The sequence below is a fragment of the Poecilia latipinna genome, unplaced genomic scaffold (genome assembly GCF_001443285.1).
Source record: "Poecilia latipinna isolate Pla-1442-1.1 unplaced genomic scaffold, P_latipinna-1.0 Scaffold1586, whole genome shotgun sequence".
Lineage (NCBI taxonomy): Eukaryota > Metazoa > Chordata > Actinopteri > Cyprinodontiformes > Poeciliidae > Poecilia > Poecilia latipinna.
The window spans coordinates 55764-77800 of NW_015114202.1; the positions used below are offsets into that span (position 1 = coordinate 55764).

General features: G+C 39.1%; 2 protein-coding genes across 3 annotated transcripts in view; both read left to right on the top strand.

Annotated features, from left to right (window-relative positions):
• The window catches only part of rbp7a (retinol binding protein 7a, cellular), a 7433-nt gene extending 5020 nt beyond the window's left edge, over window positions 1-2413 (top strand). The window contains exons 2-5 of the mRNA XM_015058958.1: window positions 1401-1519; window positions 1715-1893; window positions 2029-2130; window positions 2221-2413. Of these exons, the coding sequence (XP_014914444.1) occupies window positions 1447-1519; window positions 1715-1893; window positions 2029-2130; window positions 2221-2280 (414 nt within the window). The 5' untranslated portion in view covers window positions 1401-1446 and the 3' untranslated portion in view covers window positions 2281-2413. The remainder of the gene's footprint in view (window positions 1-1400; window positions 1520-1714; window positions 1894-2028; window positions 2131-2220) is intronic.
• Window positions 2414-3555: 1142 nt separating this feature from the next.
• Window positions 3556-20410, top strand: ube4b (ubiquitination factor E4B, UFD2 homolog (S. cerevisiae)). Of its 2 annotated transcripts, XM_015058959.1 has the most exons (29): window positions 3556-3898; window positions 5376-5595; window positions 7000-7135; window positions 7348-7435; window positions 7590-7734; window positions 7866-8091; window positions 8283-8753; window positions 9597-9716; window positions 10573-10714; window positions 11002-11102; window positions 11223-11337; window positions 13102-13185; window positions 13478-13534; window positions 13942-14058; window positions 14296-14394; window positions 14490-14603; window positions 14787-14985; window positions 15164-15302; window positions 15377-15476; window positions 15699-15826; window positions 15979-16077; window positions 16232-16467; window positions 17150-17276; window positions 17398-17542; window positions 17735-17869; window positions 18041-18232; window positions 18411-18585; window positions 19828-19974; window positions 20126-20410. In XM_015058959.1, exons 1-29 carry the CDS (start codon window positions 3875-3877, stop codon window positions 20188-20190), a joined length of 4146 nt encoding a protein of 1381 aa, XP_014914445.1. In that variant the 5' UTR covers window positions 3556-3874; the 3' UTR covers window positions 20191-20410. The 2 variants fall into 2 exon arrangements, with proteins under 2 accessions (XP_014914445.1, XP_014914446.1); XM_015058960.1 differs by lacking the exons at window positions 8283-8753; window positions 9597-9716 and having other exon boundaries at window positions 3559-3898.
• The last annotated feature ends 1627 nt before the right edge of the window (window positions 20411-22037 follow it).

The following is a 22037-nucleotide window of genomic DNA, read 5'->3' on the forward strand; positions in this document are numbered from 1 at the left end:
GGGGGGGGGGGGGATCTCAGTTAAACAATAATGGAACCTGATAATGTACATTTTAACTTCAATAAACTATATTTTTAATTTTAAAGGGGGAATCAATTTTCAGGAGGTTTGTTGCAGAAGAGAACTAAAGGCTAATTGTTTAGTTTTGGGAGCACGGAGCCAACAGGCCTCCTACCCAACAACACAAAGAGTCCACATGATTCAGTCACTCAAGAAGTGCAAACCATTTCAGTTTAGTTGACCGCTGATATGTAACATTACATTTTTGGGACCACAAACAATGACCTCTGCTTTTTCTGCAAAATAAATACAAATGGTAACATTTACAACACATTTAATATCAGAGTGACAGCTTTGGTGTGTGTTATTATATACAACAACATGGTGGAATAATTTATGTTCAGGTACACTTGAGTTTTGATTTAATTGATTGTAGAACATGTTAAAGGTACGATGGCTCATATTTCAACGCTCAGTTCCACTCAGACCTCAGAAAATGTGTGATTAGAGAAAGTTAAGTTATCATGCGATCACACAAACAGATAATTATTTTGAAAGCGATTGATTAGAATAAAGGATTAACTTCATCATAGAGGAAAATTATTAACTTTGCATTAATGTGTGAAATCCAAGATTGCATCAAAGCCTCCACTCTCTTAAAAATTGCTGTGAGCAGTAAAACTGCGGCGTCCTCCCAAACTTTTTTTTTTTTTTTCATAGAACGGACAACATCTCAGCAAAACGTTCCAGGAAAACGCTGGAGGCCCTTTTTAATTAAAAAACAAACAAAAAAAACCCGACAAGACAACGAGGTGATGTTTGTTTTCTTGAAAACTGAATTTCTTCCACACTTTGTGCTGCAGTGTGTCTACTTGTCAATTTCAATTTGCTGCTGCACAGAAAAGTTTGTCATTTTGCTGTAGACCGTTGTGATTATGACATTGATAACAATGTAACCTAATTTGGTTTGAGGTCAGGAGAGATTTGCTGCAGTTTAATTGTTAATCAAAATTAAAACATTAAATTAGTTGTTGCATGATACTAGAATAGGGTATTTTACATTATTTTCAATTGTACTGAAATTAATTTACAAAATTCTCATATTTTTTTTAGCTAAATATCTGTAATTTTCTGACAGTAAACAATGACGTCTTTTTTTTTTTTTTTCCCTTCATTTGTATTTTAATTCCTGAGGCCTAGCTTAAAAGGTTGTCTGACAGTGAACCTGTCTGACAAGTCTTTGCTTCCCATTACTGTCCTGGTATTGACGAGAGTGCCTCCTGCATCCTCACATGATCTTAACTTCAACAGAAACAGGAGGGTTTGACACACCCACCTGTGTGTCACAGGGACTTTCTGAAAGCTGCATTTATTAAGGCTCATCTGCATGGGATCGCCAGTTTGCTCCTAGTAACACCCTGAAGAAGGAAGCTAAGAGAAATCAGCATGCCTGCCAGTCTGTGTGGAACATGGGACATGATCAGCAACGTCAACTTCGATGGCTACATGAGTGCACTTGGTGAGTTTGAATTAAAAAATACTCCATAGGATGAAAACTTAAAAAAAAAAAAAAAAAAAACCTAGAAAATCTGTTTGTGCTGTGAATGCACAAATATACAAAGAGAAATTGAGCTGGGATTTTACACCAGGGTTATTATTGTATGTGGCAAAGAGTATGCAAAAGCTTTCCTAATACATTCCTTTACTATTCCAGGTATCAGTGTTTATTTGAGAAAGATTGCCCTGCGGCTGAAGCTGAGAAAGGTGATTGAGCAGCAGGGAGACCAGTATATCATCAAAACTCTCAGCACCTTCAGGAACTACGCCATCTCCTTCAAAACCGGTCAAGTGTTTGAGGAGTTCACAAAGGGACTGGACAACAGGCACATCAAGGTGAGGATGGATGTTGTAAACGTAGCACTCCCAGGTGTTTGTATGAAGCATGAAACCTGCTGACCGAATTTTTTGCTCCCATTCTGATTATTCTCTCTCGTCTTTTTTTTTCTCTCCTGTTTTCCGTCTGCGCAGTCGACAGTGACATGGCAGGGGAATAAACTAACGTGTGAGCAGGTTGGAGAGAAGAAGAACCGAGGCTGGGCTCACTGGGTCGAAGGCGACAAGCTCCATCTGGTAGGAATGAAATTGCAAAGAAATTTCAACTTGTCTTAATTTCGTGTGTTTCATATTCACTAAACATTTATGTCACATTGTCCACCTCAGGAACTGCACTGTGATGGAGAAGTCTGCAAGCAGGTGTTTAAGAAGAATGTAAACGAGTAAAGAGGAAGGAGATGTTAAAGGAGAATTCGTTCAGTGCTGGAGGACAGCATGCGTCCGATCCACAACTGCTGACCCTGAAGAAAAGAAAGCTACACCAGTCTAGAGTCGAGGCCTATCAGGGTGCTCAGATCAGGAAAAAAATGTAGATATAAACTTACGCCACTAGATGGCACCACTACACCGCTTTACACTGCATACTGAAGCTACATTCAAGCTTATAGGATGAAGCATCGGGATTGTTTCATAACTTTTCAGCTGGCTGAAAACAGATTAAAGGTACTTTTGGTTTTTCTCTTGTTCGAAATTCCTCCTTGAGAGTTGTTCTGTGCAATTTGCATTTATTGTTTTATTTGTACAACTCTTATTCATGTGAATATTTTTTAAAAGAAATGTAAGATATACTAAAATGTGTTTGAGATACTTTTTTTGTACGATTTGAAATTTGCTCAATAAATTTTGTTTAAATAAAAGCTGTAATTTGTGATATTTGTCCATCAAAAAAAGGGAAGTTAAGAGTTGTATATCTACTTTCTATGTGGTTAAGACCAAAATTATTCAGGCCTCTAGCGGATTGAGATTTGAAATAGACTTGAAATATTGATTCAGTGGGATAACCTCAAATGCATGCCACACTTTTCAAATATTTGATTTTATAAACGGATGTCTCACTTTCCTCCAAATTCAGATATGCAACTCATTGTGCTTAATATGGCAATAAATATGTTAAGGTTTGTGGTTGCTCAAAATAGGGCTGTTGAAAAAAGTTAGAATTCTGACTTTAATCATCCTGATTTCAAATTAATTTGAATTGCATTACTTAGCTTTCCCTTGGGATTAATAAAGCATTTTTGATTAAATTTAAATAAAAAAGGCAACTTTTGGAGGAACAAAGAGATCACTTTAATCTTAGAGATTAAGCCAAAATTATTTTTTTCAGTTGCCCAAGTCCTCTCTCGTGTAAAAATCTTGGGTAAAAAGGTTTAATTTGAAAATCTGCGCGAAAGCTAGAGTTATATAAAAAAGTGTCTTGCTATTGTTCATAACTCAAGGCGAAATCTACGTAAAAAAAAATTAAAAAAAGAAAAGAAAACGGTGGTGCAGACTTAATGTTTATAGAGGACCGATTCTGCCATAACTAAGAATGCACACCTAAATACACAAATAATCAGTAGATTACTAGATTAAAATACATTAAAGTACTAGATTGCTCCTCCAGTTCGCCTCTGCCCAAACAATATTTTCGACGCAGTGACGCAACACTCTTCCTGAGCTCTCTGAGGTCACGTGACTTGGAGTAGAGCCAAAATGGCCGCTGTTGTATTTTGACGTATATAATAGCTAGCTACTTTTCTTTTTGTTTGATTCTCGGTAGAAAATCTACCAATCGAGAGACGCTTTACAAGATCTGCATCTCGCCATCTACCATATATCGGTGTCCTAGTTTTTACTTTGGCGACAATCAAGATTGACACCTATTCGTTGAACGTGTTAAACTATGCATATTCAGTTCTAATCGAAGCTAGCTAGCTAGCTGGCTCTGGCTGGCACTCCGAAGCAACTGAAAGTGAAATAGCTAGCTGGCTTAGCTGCCAGGATGGAGGAGTTGAGCGCAGACGAGGTAAGGTGACAATGGATGAATGCACTGAATATATATGGAGCGAAGCTTCACTACATTGATGTTATTTTCAGTCTTAACATTTCATCTCGCAAGCTTTTAGGAGTTGTAGAGCGAGCTTAGTTGCTACAAAATGTAACAGAGATGTTAGCTTAACGTCAAAGGAAGGAATCACTCGCTCAGTTGATTCTACAGTTCGTTTATTAGAAAGACAGTTAAACCCGAGTTGAACAACTCTGCTCCTAATTTTTTTTAAATAACGTAAATTCATAATTGAAGTTTTATGTAGAAGAAATCAGTGGAGAGTCGTGTAACTGCCTGTGCCGTGTCATTTAGCAGGAGCACAGTGCTAACTGGTTAATGGTAGCTCTCAAGCTGTGCTTAACGGTGTTTTTTTTAACATTTTTATTATTATTTTTTTTTTTATAAACTCAGCGAAAGACTTATTTATACAACTGGTCATTTTCACTTGTAGCATGGATACTTTTTTAGTTTTAAGTTTGTGTTATTTCACGTCTTCCAACGGTAAAATTTCTTACTGCTATTAGCATTGACTTGCTAACAGTGTTTGCGAAACGACTCAGCAGAAAGGGGCAAACAAACAAAAACAGTGGACCACCATAGTAGAGTTGACGGGGCTGCTCCCCTTAGACCTCAGACAAAACATACACTGCTTTTTCCAACCTCAGTTTACTATACAGAAAATATACTGTCATCCTCTGAGCTCCAAGTTCTGACTCTGTTTAAAATGTTGCGCATTTTAACAATTTTTAGGCTTAAAAAATTATACAGAGTTACATTTATTGTAAATACCTTAAAATATAGTAATAGTTCCATTCCAGTCCAACACAACCAGCCGCAGTTTACACAGTGGGTTGTCTGAGAAATATAGGTTTCCTATAATTTCATCTGATAATTTCTCAAGTTTAGGTACATTTGAAAAAATGAAAACAATTGGAATGTTTGGTGTTATTACACCTTCCAGTAAGATTAAAACAAGATTAATACTAAATAAAATAAAAACTACTGAATTGTCACTTTTACATCTTCTGTAGGAATTGGTGCATGTTAAGTGCAAATATCTGCTGAAATGGTTTGGTTAAGGAATCCTGCAGCACTTTAGGTTTTCTTCATCCTGAATTTCCTCATTGCCTAACCATTACCTTATAGTACCCACTGTCAAGAGGTTTGAAGATAAAAACTTGATTGTTGTCATTACTTACGGGCCAAATGGCAAGGGCATTGCTCAATTGCCCCACAACCTTGGGCATTTTGCTTATCTTATTACTCCCTTTACAACCACTTGATAAAAATAAAACCTTATCTCTTCAAGTTCACATAGCATACCTTATAATAATCACGAATAGGCAGTAATACTGTGTAATTAATCAGAAACTGCCTGAAAATATTTCAGCTGGCTGGATATTTGTGTATATCTGCTTCACTTTCTCTGAATTTATCTTTTTTTTTTTTATTACAGATTCGCAGAAGGCGGCTGGCACGGCTGGCAGGAGGACAGACATCACAACCCAGCACCCCCCTAAGTACCCCTCTCACGTCCCCACAGAGAGAGACTCCACCTGGACCCCTCCCTGGCCCCTCAGGTGTCTCACCCCAACCTGTACCACCAGCTGCCTCTCAATCATTGGGTCTCAATGTCCACAGTGGTACCCCTGCCACATCTCCTATGGGCACCTCTGGTGAGTAATCAAAGTTTATTGGTTATGGCTGCGCTCAGGCATTTTATTCTGATGACTTTAACTGCCAGAAGTGTTTTGGGTTAAACATTATCATCTTACAGTTATATGTGTAGCACCATATTTTGTGAACTTTTGCTCAACCCCTGTACTTGTCTGTAATAAGCCTGGGCGGTATATTTTCTGTAAGCCACACAGGATAAAAATTTGTTGTCTGAGGAACATTTCTGTAAGGAGTCTTAATTATTGCAGCCTTTATAAATTTGAGGGATAAAAATGAGAAAATAGAATAACAATGGGCTTGCTGTGATCACTTTTTATGAGACATAAAGGGCAGACAGGGCAGGGCAGAGGGGAAATTTAGGCTTTTCTCCATGTTCTGCACTACTATTGCGCATATGGACACATACGTTTCCTGGCATTTTCTTGGTAGACATTGGTTGTGCTTTCTGCTACCTAAACTTGCTTAAAGGAGCCATTAATACCGCTTAATACACATTTCATTTTTACTTTTCTACTTTGCTATTGGATAAGCTTCCAAGGGATGTAGCTTAAATGATTCAATAAATATGTTCAATATAATTCCAGCCTCCTAGCAACCATTAAATTTATTTCGGGTCATTCTGACCTATAATCTTGTTGCACACAGAGCAAATCTTAAAAGCAAAGTAGTAAACATGCTTGTGGTTTCAGAGTTGGTTAACTCTGGCAGCTACTTTGCTTTTTATACACTTACACTTTTAGTCTTCTCCAACCGATCAAGGACAGAATCCTCCTGTCTTTCTCCGTCTTTCTTCGCTTCTTAGGCGTATAGCTTTAAAAAAAAAATGTTCAGGCTACTGACACATTTTGTTGTGCCTCAGATGTTTAAATTTACAGTTAGGCCTCAAATTATTCATACCCCTGGAAGAATCATGTAAAGGAATCTGTAAAATGTTGTTTATGTTTTTGTTTTGATTGAAAAAATGTAAATTTCATGTTGGCCCAGCCAAAGGGCGCCTTACCTCAGTCTGATAAAGAGTCTGTGGGGAGAGCTGAGGATTAGGGAAACGGCAATGAGGCATTCTGACCTCAAAGACGTGGAGTTCAACACCAAAGGCTAAATTGTCAAAGTACCACTAGAAACCTGCAATTATAAAAAGGAATTCATTGCCAACAAAGATATATTTTTTTTTTTGGTTGATAATAATTTTTGACACCCTTTTGCTTTTTTCTTGATAAAATATAAATGAAGCTGAATTACAGCTGTCAAAACTAGCGCTTCTTTTACATTGTTTATTATCTTTTGAGAGATGCCGACCTCATTTTCTGTCAGAAGTAAACTCATTGGTTGAATTCTGATTTTTAAAATGAAATATGGCAGGTATATTAATAATTTTGTGCTTTTTTTGACTAATGTTCCTGCAGGGGTGGCATATGGTAGTCAGAGCAGCGAAGGTGTAAGCTCCCTCTCCAGCTCCCCCTCCAACAGCCTCGAGACACAGTCTCAGAGTTTGTCTCGATCGCAGAGCATGGACATTGACCCTGCCTCCTGTGAAAAGAGGTAAAGTTTTTTTTATTTTTTTTTTTATTGACCTTCTCTACAGTATTCCTGTAAGATACTGTTTGTTGATATAAGAAATAGCTGTAAAAATGTTTTATTAATCATCTGGAAAAGAAATGGGAATGTTGGGATAAACTAACTGGCTCAAAATGTTAGTATGACATTCAGAAGCCTGCTGAGTTTTAACGCATTTGGCCTTTTCTCTTCTTCAGCATGTCCCAGGTGGATGTGGACTCAGGGATTGAGAACATGGAGGTGGAGGACAGCGATCGCAGGGAGAAGAGAAACTTGACTGAAAAGGTAAAGGGCTTTAACGTAACATTATTGTCTAGACCTTCAGATTAAACACGGTTGTTTGCTTTTCTTTGTTTCACTTTTGGTTACTTTGATTCCTGGAAGCATGATCAACCGGAGCGATTCTAGTCAGTGAAAAAGCTTTCCTCTGCTTTTTCAGGAAACTTCTGCAAACTCTGATGTCTCTGAAGATCAGGCTCTGCACTTGATTTGTAAGATCCTCCGCGTATCGTGGAAGGAGCAGGACAGAGATGTCATCTTTCTCCCTTCGCTAGCTGCAGATTTTCATCAGAACCCTAAAGATGGTATTTTTCTGACCCGTCTCTGTCTGTGTGTTCCCATTACAACTGCAGTTACTTTATTGTAAATTAAAAACAGCTACTTGTTATTTCTGCCTTTAATAAGCTGTTTGCTGCACTTTTTGTGAATCTTGCAGTGTACTCTGACTTCAAAGACCTCATCAGCCAGATCCTGATGGAAGTCTTAATGATGTCATCCCAGTCAAATGTCCACAACCCGTTCGCCAGCTTGACCGCCACCTCTCAGCCCATTGCGGCAGCGAAATCCTCCGACCACCGGCTGACGCTGGTGCAGCCCTCTAGCCAAGGCGGCAGCCCGATGGGCCCCAGTGCTGGGTCTTTTGGAGCCAGCTCTCTCTCCAGGTAAATACCCAGATTCACGGTTTTTTGCACATGAACTGTGTATATTCTAGAAACCCAACTAGATTGTTGATTCTTTTTTTTTTTCCATGAAGTTCCTCTGTGGATTTTCTTGTCATTTTTTTTCTGCCCTGGTTTGATTGTCAACAGAGCCTTTTTGCCAATGATGATCTTGTTATCAATGCTATCCACAGTTTGGATGGGTGGAATAGTCCTCATCCAATGGCGTTGAATGCAGCAGAGAGGACTTGCCCGTCTCTCTCTACCCCCGCTGCACCTGCTCCACCCTCTACGCCACAGTTTGTAGTTCCCCCCAGCCCACCTGCCACCGCCGGTACCAGGCACTCCCTCAATCCGTCATCTACCCCCATGCCCATCTCTCAGAGATATCGACCATACTCTGTCACCACTCCCTGGGTGGCCTCTTCCCCCCTGAGCCCAGTTTATAGAGGATATAGTTTCCCTGGTCTTTCTCCCAGCCCAGCTGCGCCCTCCGTTCCTCCAAACACCCCGGTTCCGGCAACGCCTTTAAGCCCCCAGTCCCTTCATTTGAGCTCGCCCAGCTCAGGCAGCCATCCCCCTTCCCCAACCCTTCCTGTGGTGCCTCCTTCTCCCAGACTGAGTTCTCGACAGGCTGCCTTTGCTGCCAGGATCCCATCATCTAGGTATCTCATCTGTCATTTGTATGTGTGTTTGGCGTGATCTAGTCAATAAACACATAAAAAAACACACACACACACACACACACAACATTTTGTTTTGCAAATCCCACAGTTTTATGTTAGGCATAGGATGTGTTGATCTATAAGTTGGGCCGACTTTCTTTTCTCTCTTCTCAGCCTGCTTTGTTACTTTTCACTCAGACAAATCACTGATCGTTTTAGCTGAAGATTTTTACTGCTGCTCTATAAATCAGTGAACAACTTAGAGATTTATTGGTCACTAATGGCAAAGAGCTAGGTAATAAAAGTTACTGGGTCCAACAAGCAAATGTTATGCTGAAAATGTTGGGACCATTGTCATTACACACATATTCCATTTTTAATTTTAATGGTATTATTTTTAAATATAGGCTGCACAAACAGCTTGTTTAGAGCGAGGCAGACATAAAATCAGACAGGAGTTTAATGCAGTAAGGCTTCCTGACCGTTTTGCATATAAATTATCCGACTATCCGACTCTTGGAATTGGATCTGATGAATCCATTTCTAAATGTGTCTAAAGTTTTTAAGTGGGATCTAGCTAAAGTGTCCTTGTCTCACTATAGTGGGACAATAAGACAGCTTCTGGGGGTGGCTGTCTCATTGTGTTAAAGCTGCACTTTGAAAAGCTTAAATATTTCAAAACATTACAAGTACACATCCATAGTAGGACTTACAGAGCTGTACCGTTTTCTTTGTCCTACTTTCCTCCATGTATCCATGTTCCACATTAGTTTTTTTTTTTTTTTTGTCTCTTCCTGTCCATACATTCTTTCTCTCACCTCTTCCCTTTTCTCGTCCTGTCAGCCCCTTGTCGTTCCTGTTTTTTGCCCTTTCTGACATGTCTCAAGACAGCAGTGATGAAGAGTCTGAGGAGGAGGAGGTGGTGGAGGAGGAGGATTTTGCACAGGTTCAGTTTGGGTCCAGGTACACCAGTGCTCGGTGTGTGTTGACGCGTGTGTGTGCACGCTTGCACAGGGATGTGCTCACTGCATGGTCCATCCAGTGGCTCCGGCAGGTTTACCACTAGGGTTGTGCAAATATACGATTCAGAACACAGAAGCTGATGGTCGTCCAGCTGTTAGATGGTTCATTAAACGTTTCTTTTTATGTAGGTGGTAAGTATTAAAGAACATCTCAGGTGGGATTAGATGGAAAATCTTCTGATTTTGACATTTTTTGTGGCTTATTGTGCCGTTTTACTTTGTTGCAGCTTTGGCTAACAGATTTAGATAGTTTGTCAGTCACAGTTAGCATCCCTGAACTGCCAACATTTTGTTCTTAGGTTTTACACATTATAACCTGACAAAGCTGTGTTGTTTTAGGGTATTATCATACATTATATTTGAGAGGAGTGGTGATTTATTGACGCGTTGCATGTTTATAACCAAGTTTCATATAATACATAATAGGCTTTGAAGCCACTCGTACCGTGTTGCAGCTGACCACTAACAGCAGTTTGAGCTTTTATCTCTTCATTGTTTTAATAAATGCCTAAATGAAATGAAATGACATGAGACTCGGATAAAGGTGAGTTTTGCCTGCAAGGATTTGCTGCAAACAATTTAATAATTTGAACTCTTCTAAGCCCTTTTTGTCCCCCTTTGGAAGCCCTGGTGAGACTTGCGATGCTATTTAATAAGCTTGTTTCCTCGCAGGATCCTTCAGAGTTTTGCGTTTGTTGACGTGATGGTTTGATGTGATGGACCTTCTCCCGAACACAGCAGGGTTTTCTTCTGTTCTCCAACAATCCTCTCTCTGTGTTTCATGTGTCTGTTTGTAGTCTGGGTGCCTGTGGAGGGGGGATGTCATGCGATTCAGCCAGCGACCGTTTCACCATTGAAGCATGCAAAGAGACAGAGATGCTGAACTACCTCATTGAGCGTTTTGACAGCGTTGGCATGGAGGAGAGGAAAGCTCCCAAGGTAGGCGACTGTCTGCAAGAGGAGATTCCTTGTACTTGTGTCTTTATCTCCAGACGAGTAAGAAAACTGACTTAAGAGGATGCATTAAAACATTGTTCATTTTTGGATCTTTTTCCTGAATAAGTGTGACATGACGACTGACGCTAAAGTCTTATTTCTGATAAGCTCCAGTCTTGTTCAAAAGAACATTATTTAAAAATGTATTTTCTTGATCTGATTCTGTGAAATCCATCTTCTCGTTCCCATTTCAAAACCAGGGAAATAATGTATCTTGTTTATTTTTCCAGATGTGCAGCCAACCAAATGTCAGCCAGCTTCTCAGTAACATTCGCTCTCAGTGTATCTCCCATGTTGCCCTTGTCCTGCAGGGGGCTCTGACTCAGCCTCGGTGAGTGAAGCCATTCCCTTTTTTCCATTTCAGCTATTTATTTTGTCTCCATAGCAACTGCTCTTTCTCCTTGCATCCGGAGAAGGTTAATTATCTTTTGTCTCCTCTAACTGCGTGTAGGAGCCCCCTCCAACAGTCTCTGCTGGTACCTTACATGCTGTGTCGGAACCTTCCATATGGCTTTATTCAGGAGCTGGTGCGCATCACCCACCAGGAAGAGGAAGTGTTCAAACAGGTGGGGAGCACGGCCTTCTGTGTTCAGTGACCAGATTGCCATTTTATTTCAGACATTCTGGCAGAATCACGAGTTATAGTTTTACCGTGTAACCTCTGAATACAAATGTAACCGGTTCCAATATGCAGTTTACATCTAAAACATATTTTTTGAGACGCTGTTCCCCACTGAAACTTAAATAATTGATACCCAACGCTACAGTAAAACATGCCCGGCAGTCAAAATCATAGTCATTTTCAATTTTTCCGATATTACTCCTTTGCTGGGAGTCTTCAAAGCATGAATCATAACATATAAACTTTTTTATGATTTTTGAAAGGACAAAAAAAAAACACAAACAATTCATTGTTGTTGAAGGAAAGACATCATGGTGTGCTTTTGCTTTCTATCCAAGAAGATTCTGCTCCGGGCCCAAAATGTATGAAAACTTTGGCAACAGTGGCTTTCCATACTAACTGGTCAGTGCGGAAGGCAATAATGCAATTTGTGCTGGTGTAGAAGTTGCATTATTTTCTCCTGGGTTGCAGTCAACATGAAAGCACATTGACATCTGCATGTTCTTGCACTTTGAGATGTTTGTAGAAATTTGATTACTTTATAACTGCAGAGATTTATGCTACCCAAAATAGATGCGTAAACTGCATTACGAATAAAATATTCAGGTGTGTTTGTATTCGGAGGTTCCACTGTATTTCTGAAAATGACAGCTTTTTATTTTTGCATCTGGAGGTCCCTCCTTTTTGTTTCTACCGTCTCCCAGACACCAAGCAGCTGAACGAGACTCCAGGATCAGAGCAGATCACATATAATCTGATACAGTGAAATATCTCTGTAAAGTGTTGAGTGACTTTAGTTGCTAAGCTGTAACGCTGATAGAAGAGTCTGAGATTAATGCTGTATCGGTGTGATTCCACTGTGTTTTAATCGCAGTCTGGACTCTTCGGCTGCTGTGTGTGTTGACTCTTCTCAGCCTTCTTCTAGAGTTTGAAAGTTGCGCTTGCAAGCAATAACAAGTATTCCTGCTGTATAGCTTAAAGGGGCTCTATTTCACCTCCAAAGTGTCATAATATTTTTAAAGTAGAAACTGTATTTTAACTAACCAGCCTGGTTCTGGAAAATCTGGCAGTGTAAAATACAAAGTTCTGGGACTAACTCCTTCGCTTTTGCATAGTAGAAACTCGGCTACAGTGATCCCTGAGACATGTTGCAAAATACAGACTTAAAGATAAATCATCTACTGGAATTGCATCGTTATTACACAAAAAACTAGTGATTACTTTATGTCTTCATGGATTGTGTCTTCCACTAATAAACTACTAAGAAAGCATAAATCACATTAAAGATGAAATATTGAATGACAATGGTCGTCATATATCAGAGAGATAGAAAAATGTAGGTTATTCATGATTAATATTTTCGTAGCAGTATTCAGCATTAATATCACCGTTAGATGTTTTCCTGATCTCGAACAGTAAATTATTTATTTTTACAAACTCTTATCAAAATTACAAATAAGCTTCAAGTCTGCAATGATGCAAGCCGAGAGGAAAGTCGGCTCACCACAATACCATATTTTGTGTTTTACATTTTAATTAACAATGCAGAATGATTTCATTCTGTTTCATAGTTGTACTTTATGTTTATAAATGTAAATAATGAGAGAATCTTCTGAACGTCTCTGAAGCCAACAACAGAAATGCAAATCTCCAAGTCCTAAAAGTTGCGGTGCTAATTAACACTGGCATTTCCAAACATGTCTTCCAGATCTTCATTCCCATTCTCCATGGGCTCGCTCTGGCAGTGAAAGAATGTTCCTTTGACAGCGACAACTTTAAATTCCCCCTCATGGTAAGAAGACAGAAGCCTGCAGAGCGGAAAGGGAGAAATGTCAAAGACTTTGAAAGAACAATTGGCAGCAAAGAGAGAAGAAGCCACACAAAAAAGCCTGAGTGACAGCTTTTCTACTTGACATATCATTTTATGTCATCTAGATGAAATAATGAAATGTCCTTTCACGGCCTTCGCCTTGTTCTGCTGAAATGTTGATGTTTACTGCCGGATGACTAATACTTAATGCTAAAGTTGTTTAATATTTCTTTTTAAGTTTTAAGAAGTCAAAGATTGTTTATTTTTTTTACAGGCATTAGCTGAGCTCTGTGAAATTAAGTTTGGAAAGACTCATCCCGTGTGCAACTTGGTGAGTATAAGTATGATTTTTCAGAGCTATAAGATAGATTTTTTTGTTTGTTTGTGTGCATTTAATTTAATAACGACAAATGTTTTTTCTATTGCAATTAAATATGTAGAAGTAATTTGAAACCCTCCCTTGATACTTTTTTTTCTATGACTGAAGTTATCAAGTTATTTTTTAAATGAACGATATAAATGAAAAATGCAAATCAATTTAATTTTTAATTCTTGGTTTTTAATTTTATACATTTTTTATTTATTAACTCACAATGCACAATTAAATACTCTAAAGGGAATTAGTACTACTACTATTATAGTAATACCCAGAAAACTCTTGGTTGGAAAAAAGCCCAGAGTTTGTTGTTTATTATTTAGTGTAACATGTAAATCTGTCACTCCTCTTCTTCTGTGTAGGCAACATCACTTCCTCTGTGGTGTCCCAAACCTCTGAGCCCTGGTTGTGGCAGAGAAATTCAGAGATTATCCTACCTTGGGGCGTTCTTTAGCCTTTCAGTATTTGCAGAGGATGATGTAAGTTGCACATTCAACTTGTATAATTTCACCACAATGTATCAAAAGTCTAATAATCGCAATATCACTGTACTCGAAATCCTCACCGTGAATACAGAATAAATATTTAAGTATTTATGTTCCATGCACTGAGGCTCAGACGCTTGCAATATATATAATTATTATTATTATTTTTTTTGCCATCATTTCCCAAAACCTTTGGGACTTTGAACAAAAATTGCTTGTTCCCTTGTTTAGACCAAAGTAGGGGACAAGTATTTCTCTGGCCCAGCCATCACCATGGAGAACACCCGAGTTGTCAGCCAGTCGTTGCAGCACTATCTGGAGTCAGCAAGGGTGAGCCTTCACATGTTTTTGTTTAATTAATTAATTTATTTTTTTACTTTTACTTATCTTAATCTCTTATCATAATAATTTATTTCCTTCATCAGGGTGACCTTTTCAAAGTTCTCCATAATATTCTGCTGAACGGAGAAACGCGCGAGTTAGCTCTCAACTACATGGCAGCTCTAGTCAACTACAATGTGAAGAAAGCTCAGATGCAGGTACGCGGCGCGCATCCTTTATTCATACAACAGCAGCTTGAGCATGATATTTGAGTTTCTGATTTGTGTCAAAAGAAAAATTAAACTGCAAAGATAAAGTTTGCACCCGTAATATGCCTCTCGGTAAAACTCAGGTTTTGACGAGGTTTTTTTGAGCGACATTTGCCATTTTCTTTCTCTCAGACCGATGACAAGCTGGTGTCGACAGATGGCTTCATGCTCAACTTCTTGTGGGTGCTGCAGCAGCTGAGCATGAAGATAAAACTGGAGACAGTGGACCCATACTACATTTTCCATCCGCGGTGTCGCCTTGTCGTCAGCCTGGAAGAGACTCGTCTTAAAGCCACCATGGAGGAGCTAAAGAGCTGGATGGCTGAGCTGCGTAAGTAGAGAAAAAGGAAAAAAATACTTTTAGCGTGGATTGTCAAACCCCAAAGTAAATAAAATAAATACAACCTTCTGTTCTTTATTTAGGATGCAGAGATAATTCCTTTGGCTGAAAAAGAATGTAAATAAGTATAATGGGTTGTTTTTTTTCTCGTCTGTGTGAACATCATCAGATGAGGATCCCTCAAAGTTCTCAGAGCCCAAGTTCCCCACCGAGTGTTTTTTCTTGACACTTCACACTCATCACTTGTCCATCCTGCCATGCTGTCGGCGCTACATCCGCAGATTGCGCGCCATCCGTGAACTCAACAGGTAGTTCGTACATGGCGAATGATTATAACTTATTCATCCAGCGAGTTATTTATAACCTCGTTTCACATTTTTAGGACTGTAGAGGAGCTGAAAAACAGTGAGAGCCAATGGAAAGACTCTCCCCTGGCTAGTCGGCACAGAGAAATGCTGAAGCGATGTAAAACCCAGCTCAAGGTCAGTCCTGGTAGATTCTCTTACCCTCTGTCTGCTATATATTGATCCAATCCTCGGGACCGGCTTAAAGGCACAGACACGCCAGGATTGTCTGCCGTCAGAATTGACTCCGTTTGGACACTCGTACTTGTTCTGTGTGCTGAAAAGCTGACAAATAAGTGATTATGCAAGGGAACGTATTTCCTGAGACATGATGCTTATCATGTCTGACTGTCCTGTCAGAAACTGGTGCGAGCCAAAGCGTGCGCTGACGTGGGCCTTCTGGACGAGAACCTGCTGCGCAGATGTCTGCAGTTTTACAGCACAGTCATTCAGCTCATACTTCGCATGGTGGACCCGGCCTACCCCAAGTGAGTCGGCATACCACCGACTGACCATGCTACTGTTTGGCATGATGCTAACAGAAAAAGAACAACTGTTTTTATCTTTTTTTTTTTTCCCTGTCTCTACTGCCATTCTTCAAAAATAAACTTTACGCCACAAAATGTTCTCCTTTTTTCAGCATTACCCTTCCTTTGAACCCTGAGATTCCCAAAAGCTTTGCTGCTCTGCCGGAGTTTTACGTTGAAGACGTGGCAGAGTTTCTGCTTTTTGTCGTGCAGTAAGTCCTTCACATGTTTAAGACGTAATAAAACTGGATGAAATCATTTTATTTCCATTGCAAAGTTTTATTGCACCTGTGTGAATAATTAGCATTTTTCAGCACGCAGTACTTTAGAGAATTCCCTTCTTTACTGCCCCTTTATTCCTTGCAGGTACTCTCCCCAGGTTCTGTATGAGCCGTGTGTCCAGGACGTTGTCACCTTCTTGGTCGTGTTCATCTGCAGTCAGCACTACATCAGGAACCCCTACCTTATAGCCAAGTTGGTGGAAGTGCTGTTTGTCACCAACCCTGCTGTACAGCCTCGCACTCAGAGATTCTCTGAAATGATGGAGAACCACCCGTTGTCCATCAAACACCTGGTCCCTGCTCTCATGAAGTTTTACACTGGTGGGTCTGATCCTCTGTACATTGAAACTGTCTGCTTGTGACTGAAGAGTTTTTCCCGTTTGTGTGCTCCTATATTTAGTATGGTGACTAATCCTACTTGTGCAATATCTGTATCTGTTTACAATGGTGGCAGCATACGCTTTTAGGTTATCATGAAGATGGATGGAGTTGATTTCTGACCTGTGGATTCTGTATCTATAGATTTTAATCTATTCATATTTCTCTTCATTAGTCAATATATCAGCTTTGAAAATATTTTAATCAACCTTCTCGCTTCGAACAGTTACTAAATCTTTTTGTTTGTAACATAGGTGATCATTTTTACAAATGGTTTTGCTGCTTAGCTGGACTCTACATTTTCTGCTTAATGTACTTGTCAACTCTTTTTGACTTTCCAGCAGGTCGACAACCCTAAACAACCACTTCTAAAACTGAATGAGTTTTCTTTTTCCATTCTAATGACAAAATTCTACTTTATTTCTCTTTTGAACTTCTCCATTGTGCATAATTTATTCCTAATTTGTGAGCTCGAATGTTAAAAACAAAGCTGCGTCACAATATTTAGTCAACTGAATCGTGTGTACTTTCAAAAGAAAAAAAAAAGAAACTTAAATCCAGGTTTTGTACAAATGTAGATGTTCCTCTTTAGTATTTCACTAAATCGTTGCATTTTTCTCTTTAGATGTTGAGCACACTGGTGCTACCAGCGAGTTCTACGATAAGTTCACTATACGGTACCATATCAGTACCATCTTCAAGAGTCTCTGGCAGAACATTGCCCACCATGGCACCTTCATGGAGGAGTTCAAGTGAGTTTGTCGATTGCAAAAATTGACACGTGACTAAAAATAAACAGTTGATGCTCAATTCTGAGACATTTTGGGTGTTTCCGACCTGATTTGCGCTTGTATCTCGTCTCCTCTCCCCCAGCTCTGGCAAGCAGTTTGTGCGCTACATCAACATGCTGATTAACGACACCACCTTCTTGTTAGACGAGAGCCTTGAGTCCCTGAAGCGCATCCATGAAGTTCAGGAAGAGATGAAGAATAAAGAGCAGTGGGATCAGCTGCCCAGAGTCTGTACTCCATTTTATTATTATTATTTTTTTTTTTTATCATTTTTTTAAATCAAGAGCTCCCTGCTATGTTGCAGTAATATCGATGGATTTTTTTCGTACATGTTTATTCTGAATTTCAAAACATGGCACCAGATATGCTAAGGCACAGTTTATTCGACCAGTTTTTCTTTTTCTTCTTCAAACTTCCAGGAGCAGCAGCAGAGCCGCCAGTCCCAGCTGACTCAGGATGAGCGAGTGTCTCGCTCTTATCTGGCGCTGGCTACAGAAACGGTTGAAATGTTCCACATCCTAACCAAGCAGGTTCAGAAGCCTTTCCTCAGGCCTGTGAGTGTTGCTGCTTCCTCTGCACGTCCCACAAGATTCACTCCATGCATTAAGTGAAGCTGTTTCCATAAAAAGGAACTAATTGTTTGCAATAAAGTTGAAATTATGAGCCTGACTCGGTGATTTCAAACCAGACAATATTTCTGAGCCCGTCCTCTTTTCTCCGCACAGGAGCTCGGACCTCGTTTAGCTGCTATGCTGAACTTTAACCTTCAGCAGCTCTGTGGGCCCAAGTGCCGGGACCTGAAGGTGGAGAACCCAGAGAAATACGGCTTTGAGCCCAAAAAGCTCTTAGACCAGCTGACAGACATCTACCTTCAACTGGATTGCGCCCGCTTTGCTAAAGCGATTGCAGATGACCAGGTTGGCGCCGACCGCATCAAAGATTTTGATTCAGAGACTAAATTCATAGTGTTTTATTTGGAAATATTTCTATTGAAAATGTTTACTCTTATACCTGGCAAAGTCGTGGCCCCGCGATAGCTTTTCCTCTTCCACAATATCATTAACAGACTGCTGTGGATCTTTGTTTTCTTTGCAGCGATCATACAGCCGGGAGCTTTTTGAGGAGGTTATTTCCAAGATGAGAAAGGCTGGTATTAAGTCTTCTATTGCCATTGAGAAATTCAAGCTGCTATCCGAGAAGGTGGAAGAAATAGTCGCCAAGAACTCCCAGTCAGAGATGGACTACAGTGACGCACCTGATGAGTTCAAAGGTCCGTTTCTCCAATCAGCAAAGCTAATATTTGGGTGTTTAGTAACTGTTACAAAGCAAAATCAGTACTTTATTCTCAGTCTTCTGCATTTTGCACATATTCTACAATTATTTCCTTTCAATAAAGAATAAAGTCTGGACAGAGAATATAACGTGGATTATATAACTCAAGTTATAAATCCCTACTTCTAAACTGACTCCACCCAAAGAACCACAAATCAAGTTTTATAAGTATAATCTTCTTAGGATTTTTTAAAATATTTAAGGATATAAACAAGACGGTTGCAAACTTTATAAGAAATTACTATAGAATCAACTGGAAGGATGAATCCTAGATGTTTCAAGACATCAAGTAAATGAAGCACAATTTTTATTATTTTTTTTTTCCGATGTCAAATTTGAGTTGTTCCTAAGCAATACATCGTAATATGTAAATGCAGAGTAAGAACTCTGCGATCCATATTCAGTGCGTAAATTAACCTTTGCCCTCAGGGGAAACAGCCGCTTCGGCGTGACCCCCAGGTCAGTGTAGACAGAGAAGGTCTTCATTGAATTCCAGACATTTGCAGCAGGTTATGGCAGCTCATACGGATCATATAGACAGCTTAGAGCAAAGCTATCCTGTAACCACAGACTTAATATAATCCACAAAGAGAATGCGGTCTGCATACCAGCTTTGATTCCCAGATATGCCTGCCAGCCCACCACAGTTGATGGGAGTGTGTCGTCCAGGACACGGGCGTAACAGCTGTCTGTCGTTACGATATCGCACGGCATGTTTTTTTATTTTTTATTTTTGTAACCTGCAGGATTCACATGAACAACTCTGTGACATTTCAATATATAGGGGGCACTCATAAGTTTTTATTGGGTATTTGGTTCATTTGTTTTCTTAGGTGAACTAATATTCATATTAAGGCACCTGTTCAGCTGTTTAGGATGGATTTTTTGGGGGGTAATTTGCACTCAGCATTCATTGTTTTTATATTTAAATACCATATTTTTTGGTGTTTGGTTAAAACTAGACGACCTGCCTCGTTCTAAACTCATGCACAGTTTGAACTGGTGAACAAATTTGAAGGCTGTGTGGTGGAAACAAACTAAAAGGCTCTAAACTTTAGAATTTAAAAATTATAAATTTCCTGTTGCATTTCAGAATTAAAAAAAAATAAATAAAAAGTGTAATTCAAAAAAGTTTACTATATTTTTCTCCTAATCTTGTCTTACTTGTATACTACCTTAGACCCTCTGATGGACACTCTGATGACTGACCCGGTGATGCTGCCCTCTGGGAACATTATGGACAGATCCATCATCTTGCGCCACCTGCTGAACTCCCCCACTGATCCCTTCAACAGGCAGCCCCTCACAGAGAGCATGCTGGAGTCAGGTAACATCATCATGATGGGTCTTTGTTGGACGACCAAGAATAGTAAAAGCGTTCTCGAATGTTGGAAGAAACAACTTTTACGCTTTTTCAAATTTGTTGACTTGAAGTGTTTGTTTTTATGTTTGTTTTTTTTGTTTTTTTACTCCTGCAGTGCCTGAGCTGAAGGAGAGGATCCACACCTGGATGAGGGAGAAACAGGGCTCTCGGCCTTTCTAACAAACCCTTCGTTAGTGTCAGGCTGTGTTACTGATTTGAAGGGATCTTTCCAAATCATCTGAATTTAATGTCACTACTACCAATGAAAACAACATTTTGAGTGGAAGGGGGGGAAAAAAGGATACCTGATTGGATTTTTATTTGCATTTACCCTTTTTGTCTCAAACCATTATCATGGTTCTAAAAACAAAACATAATAAAGTTAAAACTTTTAAGTTTGTCTCTTGAGTTTGTGTGAATTATATCAAGTGATAATTAACAGTTTTGCTGGTTTATGTATTACAATTTAGCAGAAATCCGTTTGCAAAAGCTCATCAGTCATCTTTACAGTAGTTGCTCTGTTTTTTTTTTTGTTTTGTTTTGTTTTTTTAATATCTTGGCTTTATAAAAAATCTCGAGTGAGAGCAGAGCCAAGCAGTGTGAATATTTGTGAACTTGTTTGTGTTCTTCAGCTCATGTTTGTGCTTATGGATGACAAGTGGAACCATAAAGGATGTAGGCTAATGTAATTTAATCTTCAAAGGAAATGTTATTTCAGTCTTAGAACGTAATAAGCAGGAACTTCAGAAGAAAAAACTGTTTAGTTATATTTTGATGCTGACTTCATTAATCTGATTTACTTGTATGTATTCTGGATCTGAAGATAAAAGCCTCATTGTCACCTCAAGGTCAAGTATCTGTGTTATAGAAGAGGTTGGGCAGCGAGGGAAGAGACAAATATGAAAAAAAAACAACAAAAAAAACTACCAGAAACGAAGCTATTTATGTATGGGCAATTATTTTATGTTACTCTAAATTTCATGCAACAGCCATTTCAGCTCTTTAAATGCTCAAAGTATTTCATTTAACAGGAAAGCTCCATGCAAGTCTGTGATAAACATGCCTCCTATATAATTCCTGTATATCTACGAGCATTTTTGAAACTTGTACAAGTATTTGCAGGCATTTTTTATTTTGTGTGTGTGCACAAACATTATACAAGTCCTGACAATGTAGTACAAATTTTGGAAATGCTTTCCTGAACATTAATGGTTTTTAATTTACTTGAAGAGCTGATGTAAGGAGGACAGGTTCTAACATTTATTTCTGTTTGTTGTCAATTACGTCAGAATCTGCCCTCCGTAACGAGCACCTGATTCTGTTAAATCATCCACCTTCACACATTAAACCAGACAAATTAAAGGCAGGGGTTCAATAATAGCAAAGGTGTTTTTGGTGTAGTTTGAAATTAGATACATTTACCATGAGCATGTCTGAGCACAGAACTTTCCATCAAATATAAATACACTACACTAAGCTACATTATGTTCTTGTTTCCGAGGCTTAAAATAAGCTTCAGAAAGCTCAAACGTGTATTTCATTCATACTGAATGAAATATACATGCGTTGCCAATTACATGTACTCAGTAAAACTGTTTATAAATACTAAGGAAAATAAATATTTTCCCTCTATTTTAAGATTCAAGAACAAAATTACCTGTTGCAAAGAAAAAAAACTGTTTATTTTGTAAAACAAATTCAGCTGATTTTTTTTTTAAATATTTAAAAAAAAAATGAATTCAAAAACCTTTGTACCGCTGGTGCTATTCTGTTGTAGAAATTCAGATATTACATAAAAACATACAAAGGGACTGCACCATAAACCGCCATTTTTGTTTCCTTAATTGTTAAAAATAGTTTTGCAGGACGCATCCTTTATCATTAAAAAAGGTTCATTCAAATCCTCGCTAGGCGGCGCTGGTTTGCGGTGACCCTAGCGACACAGTGACAGCGGCGCTGGGAGAGGTGGGGTAGAAATCCTGCAGTGTGGCGTCACGGTAGAAAAATGGAGAGAGAGAGGCTCCACC

What these genes read in the sequence shown, in the direction of transcription:
- ube4b (XM_015058959.1), top strand. Translation starts at nt 3,875, where the DNA reads ATGGAGGAGTTGAGCGCAGACGAG. An exon ending in CCTGCCTCCTGTGAAAAGAG is followed by an intron (nt 7,136 to 7,347) that starts GTAAAGTTTTTT and finishes TCTCTTCTTCAG; the next exon opens with CATGTCCCAGGTGGATGTGG. An exon ending in AGTGGGATCAGCTGCCCAGA is followed by an intron (nt 17,543 to 17,734) that starts GTCTGTACTCCA and finishes TCAAACTTCCAG; the next exon opens with GAGCAGCAGCAGAGCCGCCA.